Source organism: Papilio polytes, unplaced genomic scaffold, assembly GCF_000836215.1.
Source record: "Papilio polytes unplaced genomic scaffold, Ppol_1.0 DF823879.1, whole genome shotgun sequence".
NCBI lineage: Eukaryota > Metazoa > Arthropoda > Insecta > Lepidoptera > Papilionidae > Papilio > Papilio polytes.
In genome coordinates, this window is record NW_013525325.1 from 1,694,058 (window position 1) to 1,711,853 (window position 17,796).

General features: G+C 33.1%; 4 protein-coding genes across 6 annotated transcripts in view; 2 read left to right on the forward strand and 2 right to left on the reverse strand.

Moving 5' to 3' along the window:
* The window catches only part of LOC106103018 (cytosolic purine 5'-nucleotidase), a gene marked incomplete in the record, with an annotated part of 17,916 nt that extends 10,198 nt beyond the window's left edge, over positions 1–7,718 (reverse strand). The window contains 1 exon segment of the mRNA XM_013282647.1: positions 7,386–7,718. Coding sequence (XP_013138101.1) covers positions 7,386–7,654 — 269 coding nt within the window.
* A 2,667-nt stretch (positions 7,719–10,385) lies between these two features.
* Positions 10,386–11,605, forward strand: LOC106103022 (ATP synthase subunit s, mitochondrial). Of its 3 annotated transcripts, none has more exons than XM_013282652.1 (4): positions 10,386–10,602; positions 10,672–10,966; positions 11,047–11,310; positions 11,381–11,605. In XM_013282652.1, the coding sequence occupies exons 1-4, from the start codon at positions 10,588–10,590 to the stop codon at positions 11,524–11,526; spliced, it is 720 nt and encodes a 239-aa protein (XP_013138106.1). In that variant the 5' UTR covers positions 10,386–10,587; the 3' UTR covers positions 11,527–11,605. The 3 variants fall into 3 exon arrangements, with proteins under 3 accessions (XP_013138106.1, XP_013138109.1, XP_013138108.1); XM_013282655.1 differs by having other exon boundaries at positions 11,509–11,605; XM_013282654.1 differs by having other exon boundaries at positions 11,050–11,310.
* Positions 11,566–13,112, reverse strand: LOC106103019 (dihydroorotate dehydrogenase (quinone), mitochondrial). Its single transcript, XM_013282648.1, has 5 exons — positions 13,073–13,112; positions 12,789–12,998; positions 12,329–12,723; positions 11,922–12,259; positions 11,566–11,805 (listed from the first exon to the last, which is right to left on the reverse strand). The coding sequence occupies exons 1-5, from the start codon at positions 13,094–13,096 to the stop codon at positions 11,594–11,596; spliced, it is 1,179 nt and encodes a 392-aa protein (XP_013138102.1). The 5' UTR covers positions 13,097–13,112; the 3' UTR covers positions 11,566–11,593.
* Positions 13,113–13,276: 164 nt separating this feature from the next.
* Positions 13,277–17,796, forward strand: part of LOC106102992 — a 6,326-nt gene continuing 1,806 nt past the window's right edge. The window contains exons 1-9 of the mRNA XM_013282618.1: positions 13,277–13,681; positions 13,796–13,942; positions 14,420–14,532; positions 14,911–15,132; positions 15,533–15,660; positions 16,285–16,420; positions 16,746–16,869; positions 17,191–17,471; positions 17,723–17,794. Of these exons, the coding sequence (XP_013138072.1) occupies positions 13,586–13,681; positions 13,796–13,942; positions 14,420–14,532; positions 14,911–15,132; positions 15,533–15,660; positions 16,285–16,420; positions 16,746–16,869; positions 17,191–17,471; positions 17,723–17,794 (1,319 nt within the window). The 5' untranslated portion in view covers positions 13,277–13,585. The remainder of the gene's footprint in view (positions 13,682–13,795; positions 13,943–14,419; positions 14,533–14,910; positions 15,133–15,532; positions 15,661–16,284; positions 16,421–16,745; positions 16,870–17,190; positions 17,472–17,722; positions 17,795–17,796) is intronic.

Consider the following 17,796-nt stretch of genomic DNA (forward strand, 5'->3'; position numbering starts at 1 on the left):
TGGCATTTATAGAATTAGTATGGAGTATGCATGCATATATGCATACCTATGCCCATGTAATGCGACGAAGGATGGGGATATAAACCAGAAACCAGTGTACCCTTCTACACTCATAACTAACGTTTCTTGGATTCAGATATGACGGCTGGTAGAAATGTATGGAAGATACTATGCCGACCCTCTATAGGGAAAAGGGCAAGTTCATGATGATACAAGTACGTTGTCATTTGTAGAATGAAGACTAGAACAATACACTCGTGTCCACTTCCTATTTTGGGTCAAGATGTTTTTTTAGGTCAAGTCAGAATCGCACGGCAGCGTTACTATCAAGCGCCTATTTTGTGTCACGAACGAAATACTTTGGAAAAATATTTTTTTCGAAATAATACAGCACTATATAAGTTTATTTACTGTAGTTGACGACTTGTTGCTCAGTAACTAACCCCGACGTCTCCCACAGGAATTCCCTCGTCCGCTGTTTCGAGTAAACAATATTTGATATTGATAAATCTAATTAAATCTGTTATTGTAAACAAAGCTTAGGGGACTTGATTTTAAAATGTGTGTATGATGTCGAAAGAAATCAAGATTTATGAACAATATCATATATCTTATCTATCTTACTAAACTTACTAATATTATAAATGCGAAAGTTTAGATGGATGGATGTTTGTTACAGTTTGTAGCTTAAACGGCTGAACGGATTTTGATGACATTTGGTATAGATGTAGAGGACAGTCTGGAAGAACACATAGGCTTTTTCGTTGTTTTTTTCAAATCCACGCGGACGGAGTCGCGGGCGAAAGCTAGTTAAGGCATAAAACCGGATTATCAACATGAATTTAAAATAAACATTGTAATATTATGTTGTACATTTATAAACGCGACAGTACATAATTAATTTTTACATACACTGGCCTCGCTTGAAGTGCAACTCAAATGACCGACCTCAATTTCACAAATAAACATCAAATAAATAAAATTATTATAAATCAAAAACAAAAATGTCGTTAGCTGTCCACAAATTAAGTTCAAGGCTCCAGGGAGTTGCTCTCCCTCCCCCAAAAAAATAAACACTTCCTAAATGACATGCTGCCGACGTCATTTACCAATGAATTTTTCTATATTAAGTTTATATTTTAATGGTGTTTGTGATATTGAAATAGCTGGATAAAAATAGCCTAAACGAGTTTCATAAGCAATTTCTTTTTATTAAAATAATATAGCCTCTTAAAAATCCTATTACTTTACATAAATGTAAATAACAGATTTAATATAAAACATTAATCAAATCCCACTTCACCAGTCAGCGGGTATTCAAAATCATATGACGTCATACTTTCTGAATGTTACCACATTTATAAAAATAGAACGTATATTTACTGCACACGACGACGTTCAAATCTGTTTCTGCATCATCAAAAACAATCCAATTCTGCAAAAATATATCTTATTTTTCAATTCCTAATATAGATATTAATCAATATTTATCAAACAATTAGAATACAGACTTTTAGGACATAATTAAAATCCCCATTAAGTGAATACAATAGTTATCTTGCAACAAAACGTAAGAGCATTGTAACATTAAACAAAGGCAGAATAGTATGATATGACCATTATCAATTCGGCTACTGCAACTTCCCAGAACACGACCGGAGATTGTCACTTATGCTGTAGTGAATCACTTAAATACTATCACAAGTACTCACAGGATAAGCATCTTGTTACCGGATCCGGTACAACTTGGTAAAATAGGAGCAATCATACTACTAAATGTGAAAGTTTAGATGGATAGATGTTTGTTAGTTTGTAGCCTAAACGGCTGAACTGATTTCGATGAAATTTTGTATTGATGTAGGGAATAGCCTGGAAGAACACATAGGCTACGCGCTTTTTTTTTCACTCGGACGGAGTCGCGACGAAAGCTAGTATAAATATGATTTTAAAATTAATGGTTTTCATCAACTTTTACGGAGAATCGAATATTTTACAATTTGGTAGGGCAGGCCCTTCAATCTCTTAGATTTCATTATTTAAAACCTTTTTATCCGCTATTATTAAACATTTTCAGTCGAATTATCTTCGATACACAAGATATGTGGTTAACCATCGATACTCTGAGGTTTGTAATTGTATACCTATTTGGTTACAAAACAAAACGCGATTAGAAAATTAAAATTAAACCGCACACTAAAAATAGCATGACGTTACCGTAAACATTTCCGATCACGCAACCCAATTTGACGTGCTAATTTGAATTGGATAAGTTTCCATTCAGATAACGATTACGTCAAGACGTGTGACGATAATGGCAACGCGGACAACAACGAAATGAAATAGAAAATTATGCAAATCAACACGAGCCGAGTTACACTCGACCTCTTTACATCGTAAAAGTATCCGTAGCGTCGAAGAGAAACTTCATACATTTGCTTAAAGGGATTCCATTGAATTGTAAATGACTAGCTTCCGCTCACGACTCCGTCCGCGTGGAATTAAGAAAACCAAAAGTGTTAGTGTGAAAGCCTATGTGTTCTTCCACACCGTCCTCTACATCTGTACCAAATTTCACCGAAATTCGTTAAGCCGTTTAGGCTACAAACTCTAATAAACATCCATCCATCCATCTAAACTTTCGCATTTATAATATTAGTAAGATAAGAAGTAAGATTCAAACAAGACCATTATAAAATACAAAAAAACATCTCATATATTAATCTTACATAAACATCAATTAAACCAGGATATATCCTTTACTTTATCTTTAAACCGGTTATGTGCAAACAAATCTACCTAAAAGTTGAGTTTCAGAACCAATCTCTCCAAGTGACATAAAATAAAAATTAACATTGGCCTAATTCCTACGATTATAACTAAGAATTTTAATTGAAAAAAAAAATAGAAACACAAAGTGTCAAATTGGTGATCTTTTCCGTAATATGTTTTTTTTTTAAATTCTAATTATATCAAAAACGTGTGGAGGGTATCGCTGATCCTTTTTTTTTGGCCGTCATTCCGCTATTTTTCGCTGTGATCCGTAATATGGTTACCTCTTGCTATCAAGATCTGTTTACTCAGTATTGTTAATGTTTTTCAATACCTACCGCAATTTTTCCAATGTTATGCAATATAAGGAAAATTACTTCTCTAGCTACAACTAACAAATAATATTACGACGAGCATGGTTAACAAAAAGTGTTGTCCTTACACGGTACATTGATTTGTACGATCCTTTAAATCTTATCTTTTTAATCTTACTAATATCATAAATGCAAAAGTTTAGATGGATGGATGTTTGTTAGAGTTTGTAGCCTAAATGGCGTAACGGATCTCGATGAAATTTGGTAAAGATGTAGAGGATAGTCTGGAAGAACACATAGGCTACACACTTTTGTTTTTTTTTAATTCCACGCGAACGGAGTCGTTGGCGAAAGCTTAAATAAATTTATAATTGACCATCAACATCTTGTAAATAGGAACGCTCTACTTAGTTGTAACATAAACAAAAACGTCTTTGATTGACCTTAATTTGGTATTGAAGTGCATAATTATTCGTAAAATACACTGATGTCTACAATTAACATCATTATGATTTACAATTAAGAATTAATCTTGGTAATAATGAAGTGAAATCCAAAACAATACATCTCAAGTTATATCAAACATGAATCATTTGTCTTTTATTATTCCAACACTACATTTACCGAGCTTGCAACAAAGACTCGAAACGTATAAATATACTCAGAGATTTGTTTGTAAACATTGTATTCTCGTCGCGTATTTCACGAGCTAGCGATTAAATATTACTAACGATTGCATGCGATTTAAGAGTACGTTCTTGTCAGGTTATCCAGATATAAACCTTGGCGCCGGTGGCAATGACAATATTTGACAGCACAACGATGCTTTACTTTGCCAATATTATGCCAAGCGAATGCAATTTACTTCGGGCAACAGTTCTCCAGCCTTCCAAAAATAAGTTCACGTGATGATACAGAAACTTTTATCTTCTATAAATAAATGACTTTCCTTCAACAATTTACGATTGATATATTAATATTTTTATTAGAGTGACGTGATTACGTTTCTTTTACGCCTAACAAAGAGAAATATGTGACAATAAAACGCTCCCTTCATTTGTCAAGAAATTGATAATGAAAAACATTAATAATTTTCACATCGTGTGTAATTCGAACCTAAGACACAACTGTTGAGAACAGGCAACTTTCCACCTTCGAGGTTATCTGCGAGTCAGTCCGCTAACATATCGTCATTTTTGGCAAACTCAACTTTAACGTACGCATATATATGTATGTACCATATGCATGTATGTATAGATATAAGAAACACTGCATTGGAAAAAACTTACTCATTAGGTGCTGCCGTATATCTATCGCCTTTGCCATAAGAAGATCCATTTAACAAAGTGGTCTCAGATAGTTCAGCTTTTCCATTCGCCATTGCTTCATGAAATCTCATGTTACACTTACATAAATGTTATTTAAACAAACTTCACTTTTGTTTATATTATAACGTTCACTTACAAACTTAACGTATACTGGAATGTCATTAACTCACTCTATAAGAAAACAGACATCAATGTAAGAAATCTTTGTGCTCGAACGCTACATGTAACTAAATTGCGGGAAGCGATTTAGTGGATATCCTTGACAGTGACAAGGTTAAAACACCACTCTAAAATACATGAAGTTTATTTGATTGGCGTACTTATACACTGTGTGCACTATCTCTTGTTACTGCTTCGCCCAGAGAAAAGATATCTTAAAGATTTTTAGTGCAGATTTAGTAAAAATCTCCTCATAAGAGTGTTTAAGTAACCAAATCTTTGTGATTTGCTTGTTAAATATAGTATAAGTAAATGATATCTAAATTGGATAGTAGTGCAGAGAGCTAGCGCCTGAGGGTGCGCTGCCAGGAGACTCGCTGATCGATATTTCCCCAGACTACCATTAATATTATGCTTCCTCAATTAGGCATACTCTAACTATGGTGCATACTAACTAAAATATCGTATAGAGTTTTTCATTTGGAAAAATATCTAATAAGAATTAGATATTAAAAAAAATTATACATGTTGCTATAGAATTTATCCTTTTTCTTACAATTGTTATTAAATGAATTTACGATAACAATATTCACAATGCGCAGTTGTAACGAACAAGCATGTCATTGTAGACCTTATGACTCACAATAACAATGCGAGTTTGTCAATCAACAGGAATTCAAACACAAAAACTTCAAACATATGGTCAAAGTAAATAACACAAAATTCACTTCAATATCACGATTAACTCCGCAATAAAATTGACTACGACGAAATAAAAACGCATTCACATCGTACAATATATGCAAATTTTATAACAACAACGTTAGGAGGGTATACGGTTTTTACGAAAGTCAATTTACGTGTTAGGTGACTGTTATCTAGATCGTCATAGATAATAAGAGCTCACGTAGACAGGTGGTGACGGTGAGACGCAACCGCGGTGACTGAGCATACTCGCCGCATCGCATGCCGATGGCGTTCACGATTCGCTTACAGTAGGTTTACACGGTGTGTCATTCACATACCACAAAAAAAGTACAAAACCTCGTGAATAATTTGGTTTTAAGGGAGTGAATACTGATACGTAATTCCATAAGGATTTATAACATTAAACATGTATTTTTCCATTATTGGCGTATGTGGTGATTTTTGATTTAACGAACCTTGAATATCAAATTTTTTTCCAACCACGGCTAAAGAACTAAAATGTCAAGCATCTTAAATAATATTTAGTTGTGCATACAAGTTTGTATATCGACATGGTTAAAGTCTAATTACCAAAAACACCTTGTATCTCAACTTAGCATGACAGGATTTTACGCCAATGAAAATCCACGGCTTCACTTCCCCCACGACCAACGAATAACTGCAAACAGCTGATTCATTCGATCGTCGGCAGTACATGTCTCACTGTGTATTTATTTTATAGTATACACTACTCGACACATGTCCTGTCTAATTTCGTTTTATATAACCAATATAAATACCCTAATCATTTTATAAGATTTAAAAAAAATCTGATATAGAAAACAAACCTTGTACCGTTAAAACAGACGGTACTTTGCTTTGCAAATATTTGTCTAACTCTTAAAAAATAATTTATTGATCATTAATGACACAATCATATCGCTAAAATATCTAAATCTTAATCGGAACATAAAAAAAAATAGAGAAAATTCGAAGAAAAAAAGTATCATTTAATAATTTACTTATGTTTCGGTTGCATTATTTGGAAAACATAGCGACATTTTTGGGTATTAAGACCTATGTTAATTAGAAATGTTACAGTTCTTTCTACATTTTCCCAGTGTATTATAGTGAAAATGACTCACAAGAAACACTGACAAGCGATGTCAATTACCAATAGCTTTATCTTGTACTTTATCAAATTCGATAGTACATACTTGAATATGAACTCTTACATATCTTTACTATTATCTATTACAATAAATAAAAATTAAAACCAAGCTTGAAAGAAAACAAATATTTCCTTCCATACTTGTATTATTCACAAATGCTATTTACTATCTTTTTTTTAAGTTACACAGTGCGTTCTGCCCATAGACATCTGCAAATACATAATGTAAAAACATAAGTTTTACCTATTTGTAACTATAAAGAACATAAATTCTATGAAACCACAGATAAAAAATAAATAAAATAGTTTCTGATAATTTATATCAGCAACAATGAATAACCAACCATTACTAGTACGAGTACGAGTACTTTGTAATAGTGTTCTAGGAAGGGAAGTGACACGGGTTCTTGTGTGCTGATAAGCATTGTTTGTTTAATAAATCTCATTCAATCTTCATCAGTCTTTTTGATGAACACAAATTAAATAAAGATAGTTTGAATATTACATTTATAACTCAGCATATTATGCATTTTACAATCTTTATCATACTCTATCTTCATTTGTTTTCTTCCAAACCTCGTAACCTTTTGCTTTTCATTTTTTTCTTTACTGGCACAATTTTTTTATAACGCATTCTTATTTAAATCCATTATGGCTATACACAAGCACACATCTTGTCCACTTACAATCACGTATCAAGAGATTAAAAAATATCGAATATTGTGAATATTGAACGACTATTTAATACCATTACAGTAATAAATATTAAAAACAGGACGCCAAACTAAAAAAATATTTGCTAAAATTAATTCCAGTCCGCATTGTTATAAGTGCTAATGTAAGAAAAAATATCCAAATGTCATTAGCACAATACATGTTGAATAGCCGTTTAACCTTGAAGGCAATTATTATCGGCGCTTAGCAACCGTAAACAAAACGAATGTCGCAATCGCTCACCTGTGTGCGAGATCTCTCTTATCGAACCACGTATTCTGCATCGTAGTAAGGGATTCCGCAAAGCTGTCCAACTCCAGCTCGCTCCTTTCACTCTTCGACAACGGCTTGTCGACACCGACTATCGATTTGTCGGGAATCTCTACGGCTTCATCGCCAGCCAAGAACGTCACTACCGGCTTTCGTTTCGACGACGAGTTTGCGCGTGCGCGTATATCGTTGGGATTCAAAGGTGGCGTCAGGGGATACGCACTTTCAAACGCATCAGGCATTTTAAAAGAATTAATAGACGAAAAAAAAGACAATTGTGACCGTTCTGATCGAAGTCAGAGATGGTACTGACGCTTATTTTACGAAAATTAACGCAATCCATGTCAGTGGTTACACATCGACCTCGGCGTATCGATAACCCATTGACCGGTCTTTAGCGTCGTAAATATCTCAATATACTTATGTTAGAAATTACGACCGAAATTAATAAGCTTTCGTGATGGTTTACATCAAATTTGCAAATAGAGAACTCTTACTGACTTCTAAGTACAGTTAAGTAGAATTAAAGTCAAGTATGAAAATGTAGAAAGTTGTACATTTCAGTTTAAATAGCTTGCGTACATGTATTGTGATAAGGACAATAAATATATTTATTGTGTACTGTATGATAACAAGTTATTGCATGGGTAACGTCAAAGTGAAGATAACTACATCTATATTAACTAGCCTTAACACCAGTATGCAAGCAGCTTTATAGTACAGGAGCAATCAAACCTAAGTAATATATATCTTAACACATTGGCGAATTCTGCAGTTCAAACATATTTCGGCAAAAATTCGCCATACAGTAATCGGGTAGACTTATGCAACTTGTGAGTTTCCATTGACAAACACACAAAAATATAAAGTCTCCCTTATTCTGTTTGATAAACCATGGATAGCAAAATATTTTTTTGAATGTTTCGAAAGAAATAGGCCTTGGTATTTATTTAAACGGGATCTTTGAAATATCGCCTGTACTACTGGCAGGCTATAAGATTCAATGACGTCATAGACCTATCGGCGTATTGTTTGCAAAAAAGTTTATTAAATCTCGTATTTCACACCATGTGCTGTACTATGCAATTGATATTTTTGGCCGATTTTCGAAATACAAATGTCAGTGGTGACGAGAACTGTATACGTATTAGCGATACTAATGTCTTTTATTCCTTACGGTAAAGTTTAAATATAAATGAGACGTAAATACATTCGGTAAGTTGTAACTAGCGCCGTGATCGAGGTCGGGCAGGTGGGGAACGAGATATTTTCGTTGTAGTTTGTATGTACTACATGTATCTATTTGTCTATTATTATTTTTATAAAAGGTACTTGTTAATCTCAAATACCATCTACAAAGAAAGTATTCCATAAGAGTAGACCTAAACTAAATAGTGTGTATACATTTCTACCAACATTTCTAAAATATATAAATGTTATGTCACTTCTCACAGTTGGCTACATGTAGCAAATCATTAGCTAGTCATATAAAAGACTACACAGCAATTAATTATTCCTCTCCTCATTCTAATCCTGGCATTATTTCTTGTTCATAATTATGACTAATGTATATTAAAAGTTGTGTCCATAAAAGACAAGGATATCCTAAAAATACTAAATATAAAATACCGGCAAGGGGCAGGACATTTTAGGGAAGGAGACTTCTGTTTCAGCGGTAGCCAATTTGCATATTGAGTATGATATCTGCTAATATCTTGAACAAAGATGTTAAACGCCACTCCAACGAGTCCAAGTTTTCTATATCAAAAAGGGATCTAAGTCAACCTTAATATTTCATTAAATATTGAAAACTTTGATATCATTATCAATATCAATTGGTTCTTAGATAACAAATGTATAGGTGTAATTTGACAAGCAGATATGTATGGAAATAATTTATCTTAATGAATAAAGCACTATCAAGAGCTATAAAACTTTAGAAGTGCTATAGATTAAGAGAAAAAACATCTTTAATCAATTCAAATATAAGGAAACATTTAAAATAAATAACAAAACATTATTTGGTTTTTGATTTATAGTTGGACTTTCTAAAACCTACCCCTATAAAACTCAACTTTCTAATAAAAAAAGCTAAAATACCTCCTAACCACAATCTGGTCTTAACAGAACTAAACCTTTAACTTTGACTCAAAATTATTCTATTCAATTGGACAAGAAAACTTTTTGCCTACAGCAGTCTTAAACATTAAATAGATTTTATTCTCACATGAGAAAAAAAACATTTCTATCTGTTTATCTTGTTAACTAAATAAATTAAAACAATCTCACCTGTGCTCAACTCTTCTGTAATATTTCTTTGAAAATACTTGACTTTCTTGTATGGTTAACTTTTTGCTGGTCTCCATTGTATTGTGAATTTGGCTGCAAATTCTAAGAAGAAATGTTGTTCTTAAATTATTTTTTCTTTGGCTTTGTTGAAGATCTAAGATAATTCCTACGAATCTATACATGCACTATTCACTATTTGTCCTTAAAATGCCGTATCTGCAAAAAAAAATATCGCACATTACTTCGATTATAAGAAAAATATGAAAACGTAAAAATAGTTCAAATTGCAATATATATATGTTCTACGTTTAGATATCTGTTTTACTCAGTTATTAGTATAAATATTAACTTACCAACACAATAGCATAATTGTAATATTCGTTAAAACAGTTATTTTGTAAGTTAAACACTATTTACTCGCTGTATATTTGAGCTTGAATTGAATTGAACTGGTGTATTTTACAGTGTTTTATCTGATGAACTGATAATTATTTTTATAAAGATAAAATTGAAACCCAAGTTCCAGTATCTAAGCCACAATTGTCTCGCTTTCGATTTCTACGATGCACGAAGTAAAAGTAAAACAGTTTTTGGTGGAAATTGGAAAATGGTGGAAAACCAATGACACCAGAAAGATGACACTTTTTTGACATTGACATTGACAGGGGACGTCTGGTTTATTTTACTGTGGGCTTCCACTGTCTATATATTTTCGTGAAAAATTTCCCCCTCTTATTCATTTATAACATAAAAACGAGACAATTATATTTTCTTTTCTGCAGGGACAACCGACGGTTATAGTTTCACTTTATGCAACCATATGCAACTTCAGACAATTTGACTATTTGATTAAAATTTTGACTTTTAGGACAATCTCCAAACTTTTATGATGCAACGATGTGTATGTAAAGGAAATGTAATCCTTATTAACACTTTTTAAATATTATTTTCAATATGCTTTTAATTTCAGAGCCTAGGATCTCTCACTCGTATAGTATTTCTACCCCAGAAATGTCATACAAGGTCTTTTTGGGAGTATGTAAACATGATGTTCAACAAACCAGATATGCACCGCATAAAAACTGTGGGTCCAGATAGAGCATGTGCCGAATGGGTGTTAAAAAACGGCGGTAAAGTAACATGGGCAGATGGCAAGAAACAGTCAGACTATAATTTATTACCTCCAGATGAAATTAAAACCCCAAAATTGTTAGAAATTGATGGTACAGATTCATCAATATCACATTATGGGTTTTCCCATTTAGGTAATTATTTCACATATTTAAATTGATGTATTGCATAGTGTTTCAACTGTAACTTTTGTTTGTTTTTTTCTTTGTTTTAGAAGGATGTACAATGTTAAAGAAAATAGTATTACACAATAATAAATACATTGATGACAGAGCTCTTAAGGGGCTATCATATGCCAAAGATGTGTTAACATTTGTTCAAGTATCTAAATGTATAAATGTGACCGACCCAGGTTTGAAGGAAATGATTGTATTAAGAAACCTTAAAACTCTTGTATTATATGATCTTGCTAGTGTTGAGAATTTGGCCGATTGCAAACAATTTTTGGGTTCAGGATTACCAAATTGTCAAATAACAGGTAACATTCAGAAATAAAAAGGGATTAGTTTTTTGGCAAATATCTTTTGAAAATGTATATTTGTATTTAGATATAAAGATAACTCAGTGGCATTTGAGATCACATCTTTCCTCTATGTTCAACATAGTATTTTATGGGGATACAAATAAAAGTATCTTTGTATATGGGATGCAATTAAGTGCATATTTTACATTTCAGGAGAGACGGAAAATGTGACAATCTAAAAATCACCATAAAACCAATGAAACAATCATGAACATGTAATATAATATATTAAATACAATTATTTTGTGCATTTCCCGATTGCTTCATTGACACTGCTGTAGCCATCCTTCTCTAACAATTCGGCTAATTCTTTTTTAATTCTAGTAACAATGGGTGGACCATGATAAATTAAAGCTGTATATATTTGTAATACACTAGCACCAGCTAAGATTTTATCATATGCATCCTGTCCGCTAAATATGCCACCAACACCTATTATTGGTATTTTACCTGTAAAAAAATTATATATTTATGTACTTTATATGTATTTAAAATAAAATATTAAAACACTTTCCAACACTTTTTTTCTCACATATAAATAGTTATTTATACATAGAATCAAATACCTTGGGTTAATTTGTACATTGTTTTAATCATTTCCGTAGATTTATTGGCAAGAGGCTTTCCACTAAGACCACCCACTTCATTGGTATACTGTTTATTGCTAACTGATGTTCTATCAATTGTTGTATTAGAGATAATAAGTCCTTGAACTTCGGAATCCTTTTGTGTTATTACTCCAACAACATCCTTCATCTCTTCCAAACTTAGATCTGGTGCAAGTTTTAAAAGTAATGGAGGATTCTTTTCTGATTGCAATGCTTTTCTAGTCTTATTAATACCAACAAGAAGATCTTTTAACTCTTGTTTACTCTGTAATGATCTTAAGCCTGGAGTATTTGGACTGAAATAAATGTCAGATATAAGTGTATAATTTAAAAATAAGTATTAATTTGGAGTAAAAACTACATACCTGCTAACATTAATGACAAAGTAGTCAGCAACATCTATAAACTTTTTTATCCCTAAATTATAATCATTTGTGGCATTATCAGAGAGTTTGTTTTTTCCTAAATTAATTCCTAATAAACCATTATTTAAAAGTGTTTTATCTAAATGTTTTATTTTGTTGTAAACAGTATTGTGACCTTCGCTGTTGAAACCATATCTATTTATGACAGCATTGTCCTCCGGCAGCCTGAATACTCTAGGTTTTGGATTGCCTGGTTGCGGTTCCGGTGTTATAGATCCAATTTCGACAACAGAAAAACCTAAATTTCTCAAACCGACTATTGCATCACCATGTTTATCAAAACCAGCAGCAATTCCAACAGGATTACTGAGCTCATAAGATAAAAATTTCGTTTTCTGAAAACAGAGAACTTGTTTAATAAATGTTGTCGGAAATTTATTCGTGAAAATAGTGTACTTACTAAGACATGTGGATCGTCGTAGGTTTCGGCGGGAAATATCCCATATTTAATGGCAAGAACGCCAATTTTATGAGCTAATTCAGGACTGATCCATTGGCTCAGGGGGTTGAGTACATTGTCGTAATATCCATGAAAGTCCTTTTTGAAATAAATGAATTGATAGGAAATGGTACCACCTAATGTTAAGTAACATATTGACTTCAGTTTTTTCTGCAATATGGAAAAAAGAAATTGTTTAAAATTTTTTATAGAAAAAAAACACATTTAATATAAGTAATACGTACAAGAGCAATTTGTCTTCTATTCATATTTTATTAAGAAAATCAAAATGAACTTTTATTTGTTAAATTCAAAATTGACATTTTATGACAGTAAACAAATAAACTTGTTCATGTTTTATAGATTAAAATAAATAACGGAAAACAATTATTGCTTGAATGAACCAAACTAATGAAAACAAAAATTACTTCTTTGCACGACATGCAATTGTAAAAAATAGAAGAGAAGTAATTTAATTAGCAATTCTTTTTTATTGGAAAAACGTTGCCATTGTACCTAGGTATACAATACTTGTTGTAGGAAAAAACTAGTCTGTCAGTTTCATATGTCAGCCATCTGTCAGAGTTGAAGTAATTTCGGTTCGGACTGATATATCGTATTTTCGATTGAATTTATAATTGTAATGACTGTAATTTAAACAACAGTGAATTTAAAACACAAAAATCAGTTAATTTTTTTAACATTACTTTAAAGCCGCCTTTATTAATCTTATCGCCGAAGCCAGATATCTTGAAAACATGAAAGCTACACTGATATTCGACAGTGTAAACAATCTGTTGTTTTCAAAATGGGATGATTCTTTTTTGCAACGTATGAAATCTCTAAATGAAGAGGCAAGTAAATTATAATAACTCTAAATCGATTTGAAATTAAATACAGGACACATAAGTATCACCAACATGTTCAAATTCGGTGTTCTCTATTGGAATTTTTATTGTTATTTTCAGAGTTCAGATGGGAATATTACTGACAGTTATAATGTAGCTCAATTGTTATCACCTATAATAACATCACAGCGCATAATGGCTGCGCAATTTGGAAATACATATTCCTCTATGCAGTGTAAGGATGATACTGTTATTGTCTTCGATGAGGTAATGTACTTATAATGTTTAACTATCATGTTGTACTGCCACACAGAGTTGATTAATGGCTACTTAAACAGTCTACTATAATAAACCTAAAAATCACTAGACCTATATAAAACTTCCTTTGATGTAAGAAACCTATGTTTTTACCGAGTTTCATGGGTTAAGTCTATCATTATATATTTCATTAAAATTCTGCATGGTCATAGTCATGGGCAAAAGCTTTATATTACTAAATCTACATTACACTAAGGGCCTGTCCCACCTCTGGCTGATAAAGGCACATATAGCTTGAATATGAGTTCACTGTCAGATAAGGGAACAAAATTCCGGTATTTTCATTACATATTATGCATATTGAATTGTTAGACAATTTACAATTTGGTGGGACAGGTCCTCATGTAGTGCTCAAAGTCTCTCAGTAATTCATGACCGAGTGCAGTAATATGTAAATAAGTGTAACTGGAAATTTTATGATTTCAGTTCCTTGATCATGTATTCATGATTATTACTAAAGATGATATAGATGATGCTCAAAGAGAGCTATTAGATTGCAAAACATTGGTACAGCATATATGCGGACAAAATATAGATTTGTAAGTATGTTATTTATAGCTGTAGACATATTGCTTGGAAGTTAAGATTCACTTGTCACATCTAGCCTATTAGATCTGTAGATGAACATTGCTTTAATGTTTAATTGCTCATTGATTCATTTATTGACCAACTTTCCATAAGGAGGTACTCAATTGTGTGTGTTACAGCATAACTCCACTGCCAGTGGACCAATTTTATAACAGCTTATTGTTAACAATGTAAAACTAATTTTTTTTTGCATTCCATGATGGGTCTATTAAGTAATATATATACAAAAGGATTGTTTTGTTTTTAGATCTTTTTGATGAATTAATTAAATATATTGATGTATTTAAATTGACTGTTTTCAACTCTTCTGATGTATTTGTTAACTTCAGGTTACATTCCCCTGTTTACCAAGGTTGGTTGTCAGTGTTACTGGATAGCCGTACCAAGGGTGACTCCATACCTGGTGCCAGCGGTGTTATTGGTGAGAGTGGAGCCACAGCATCTGCATTAAATGCTCTCAAATCTATCTCGAAGGAGATCAAATGCGCCTCATACCAACATTTTCACCTGCTATTGTTTGTTGGTGATAAAATGCTTGCATTGTATTCAAGGTAAAGAAATATTACAGTTTTTTTAGATTTGTTGGGGAGACATTTTTTTGCAAGATTTTAATTATATGTATTTGCAATGTTAATGTACATTCTAAACTATAACTAGTTTTGGGATTAATAAGTAATTAATTTTTGTCTTGTTGATGATTCTTTGATTGTGTGTACAGTTGTGGAACTCTGCGGTGTTCCACTTTTAAAAATATTCTCTTGTTCCTTGCAATGAAACAAATGCCATCTTACAAATAAACAATTAATAGCATTTTAAAGCTGGTTTATATTGATTTTTGTTTCGCATTGTCTCAATGCATACAAAACATTCAAGCAATGTACGATTTAAGGTGGGACACCACCAAATTTGCCAACTGTAAAGTTTTAATGGTTAATGATTAGTGTTTTTTAGCCGAGGAAGTGAGGATCTGATGCCACCTGATCTCATTCTGCTCAGTATTCAATGTATTGCTGCGCAGGAGCATTGGAGGAATGCAAACAAATCTAATGCTGATATTGCATCTAATTCTTGGCTACCATGTAAGTTACTCTATTTAAATTATTTCATTGAAATATTTCAATGATTCACTAAAATATAAGTTATCTTGAGTCGGAATGAATGATTTACTTTAATTATTAAAAATATACAATTTGGAAAAATCTGCTATAACGTCACAATATAACGTTGGTAAGGCCATTCTTATTTGAATGCCGGCAATGCATCTACAGATGCTCTGGTATTGCAGATGTCTATGGGCGACATTAATTTCCTCAGTGTTTTCACTGCTTGTTTGCTTCTCTTAAAAATATTGAATATTGCTGGTAATTGGGTCCGTAAAATTAACGTAGCTTTTTAATGGTGAAAGAATTATTGAAATCGGCCTCGTAGTTTTTGAATTATTCCAATACATTCAAAAATACAGACATACTTTTCCTCTTTATAATATCAGTATAGATTATTAGTACCCGTTTTGTATTTAGAACTGCTGTGTTAAGTTCAAATTGCTATGATGATCGCTATCCTTCGTTAAGAGATGACACCGAAAGACGTATTATTTTTTATTGATTACAAAAAACATACAGACCAATTGAATACCTTCTTTTTGGAAGTCGGTCAAAAAAATTCAGGACAATGTCGATATGTTTTGTGGTCGTAACTGTCAGGGTTGTCAGAAGAGAACAGTGGGATAGTGAATCTGTGCGCGGGCGCGGCCGTGGCGCCGTGCGCGCCGCACTCGCTGCACGTGGCCGAGCTGGCGCCGCGCATCGTGCTGCTCGTGCTTGTCGATATGGAGATGAGGTAGTTTTTATTCATTCTACGATTATTAAATATAAAAGTAATTATTTCATTACATAAACAAAATATTTCGAAAGGTGTACCGCTAAAAACGATCTGTTCTCGGCTGTATTTCCAAACCAATACGCCTTAGGGTCCTTCAAGAAGGGAGCCTACAATTCAAGGGCCTGTTACGGATGTCTATTGACGTAGTTGACAACCTCTGTGTTCCCGTCGCTCGTTTTCCCCCTTCACTTATATAAAAAAAGTGGTGATAAATAAATGTTGACATATTCTAGATGTTTATTTGAAATTTTGTAATCTATTTTCTTTGTTATTTTAATAAAAGGGACATAGGCATCGCGGCTCACATGTCCAGCCAGATACTGTCGAATCTGGAAAGACTGTTACTGCAAAGAAACTTGGAAATGCTGCCCAGTACATTAGATAACCTGGAAGCTGCAGTTAAAAAGGTATACTTAACCTTAATACGATAATTAGGAATAGCTATGTAAAAAAAAAAAGAAAAATATAGTTTTTGTGGCGGTTGCTACCATCTTTAAAAAACATTCTAATAAACATTGAAACAGCCATGTTATTTTTTATAATAAAGGAAAAACTGAGGGCTTGTCCCACCACTGGCTGATAGAGGCTCAGATAGCTTGAAAAAGACGTCAGATAGAGTACCAAAATCCGATACTCCCATCATATGTTTTATGCGTTGCATTGTTATCTGACTATTTAGAAGAATTGTGGGACAGGCCCTTAATGTAACAATTTATATCCTTACTCAGACTACAGATGCTCTACGTAAAAACAAATCAAACGCCAACCTCTGTGCGAGACTCACCAGCCGTATGCTAGAGCTCCGTAAGTCGTGTACCACGACCACGCCGCTCACGCCCGAGACCACGGCCACGGCCATGAGGACCGCGCTCGACGCCCTGCTGGACCACCTCAGACCAGACATACCCAGCCTCAAGATGGACCAGCCGCTGAAAGACCTCACCAATACACTGGCGCCCTACATCGACTTTCTACGCGTCAAAGCGATGCGATACTTTAGCTTGGGATCATATCCTTTTCAATGTTTTGTTTTGTAGCTATCGTATTTGTGGTTTTTTTTTAATTCCGTTCTTTTTTTATGAAAAATGCTTCTCGGGTTGCTTTATTTTGACATATAAAGATTTAAACTTGAAACTTTATAGTTGAGTAAATCTCTTTTTTATAACAATCTCATATGTAACGTATCTATAATATTACTTACTAATGTTTTATGTGAGTGTGTGCAAATGAATGAATTATTTCGCTTAATGTGGTGTGTACGGGCGAGACGGACGCGAGTTCCCTAACGCTGCACAAGTACCTGTCAGAGTTCCCTGGACTCGTGCACTTCGTGT

Excerpts from the sequence above, each read along its gene's own strand:
- LOC106103022 (XM_013282652.1), top strand. Across the intron at positions 10,967-11,046 it reads TTATGGGTTTTCCCATTTAG|AAGGATGTACAATGTTAAAG; the intron begins GTAATTATTTCA and ends TCTTTGTTTTAG. Across the intron at positions 11,311-11,380 it reads ACCAAATTGTCAAATAACAG|ATATAAAGATAACTCAGTGG; the intron begins GTAACATTCAGA and ends ATTTGTATTTAG.
- LOC106103019 (XM_013282648.1), bottom strand. The coding sequence starts at position 13,096 with ATGAATAGAAGACAAATTGCTCTT. Across the intron at positions 12,724-12,788 it reads ACGACGATCCACATGTCTTA|AAAACGAAATTTTTATCTTA; the intron begins GTAAGTACACTA and ends CTCTGTTTTCAG. Across the intron at positions 12,260-12,328 it reads TTTGTCATTAATGTTAGCAG|TCCAAATACTCCAGGCTTAA; the intron begins GTATGTAGTTTT and ends CATTTATTTCAG.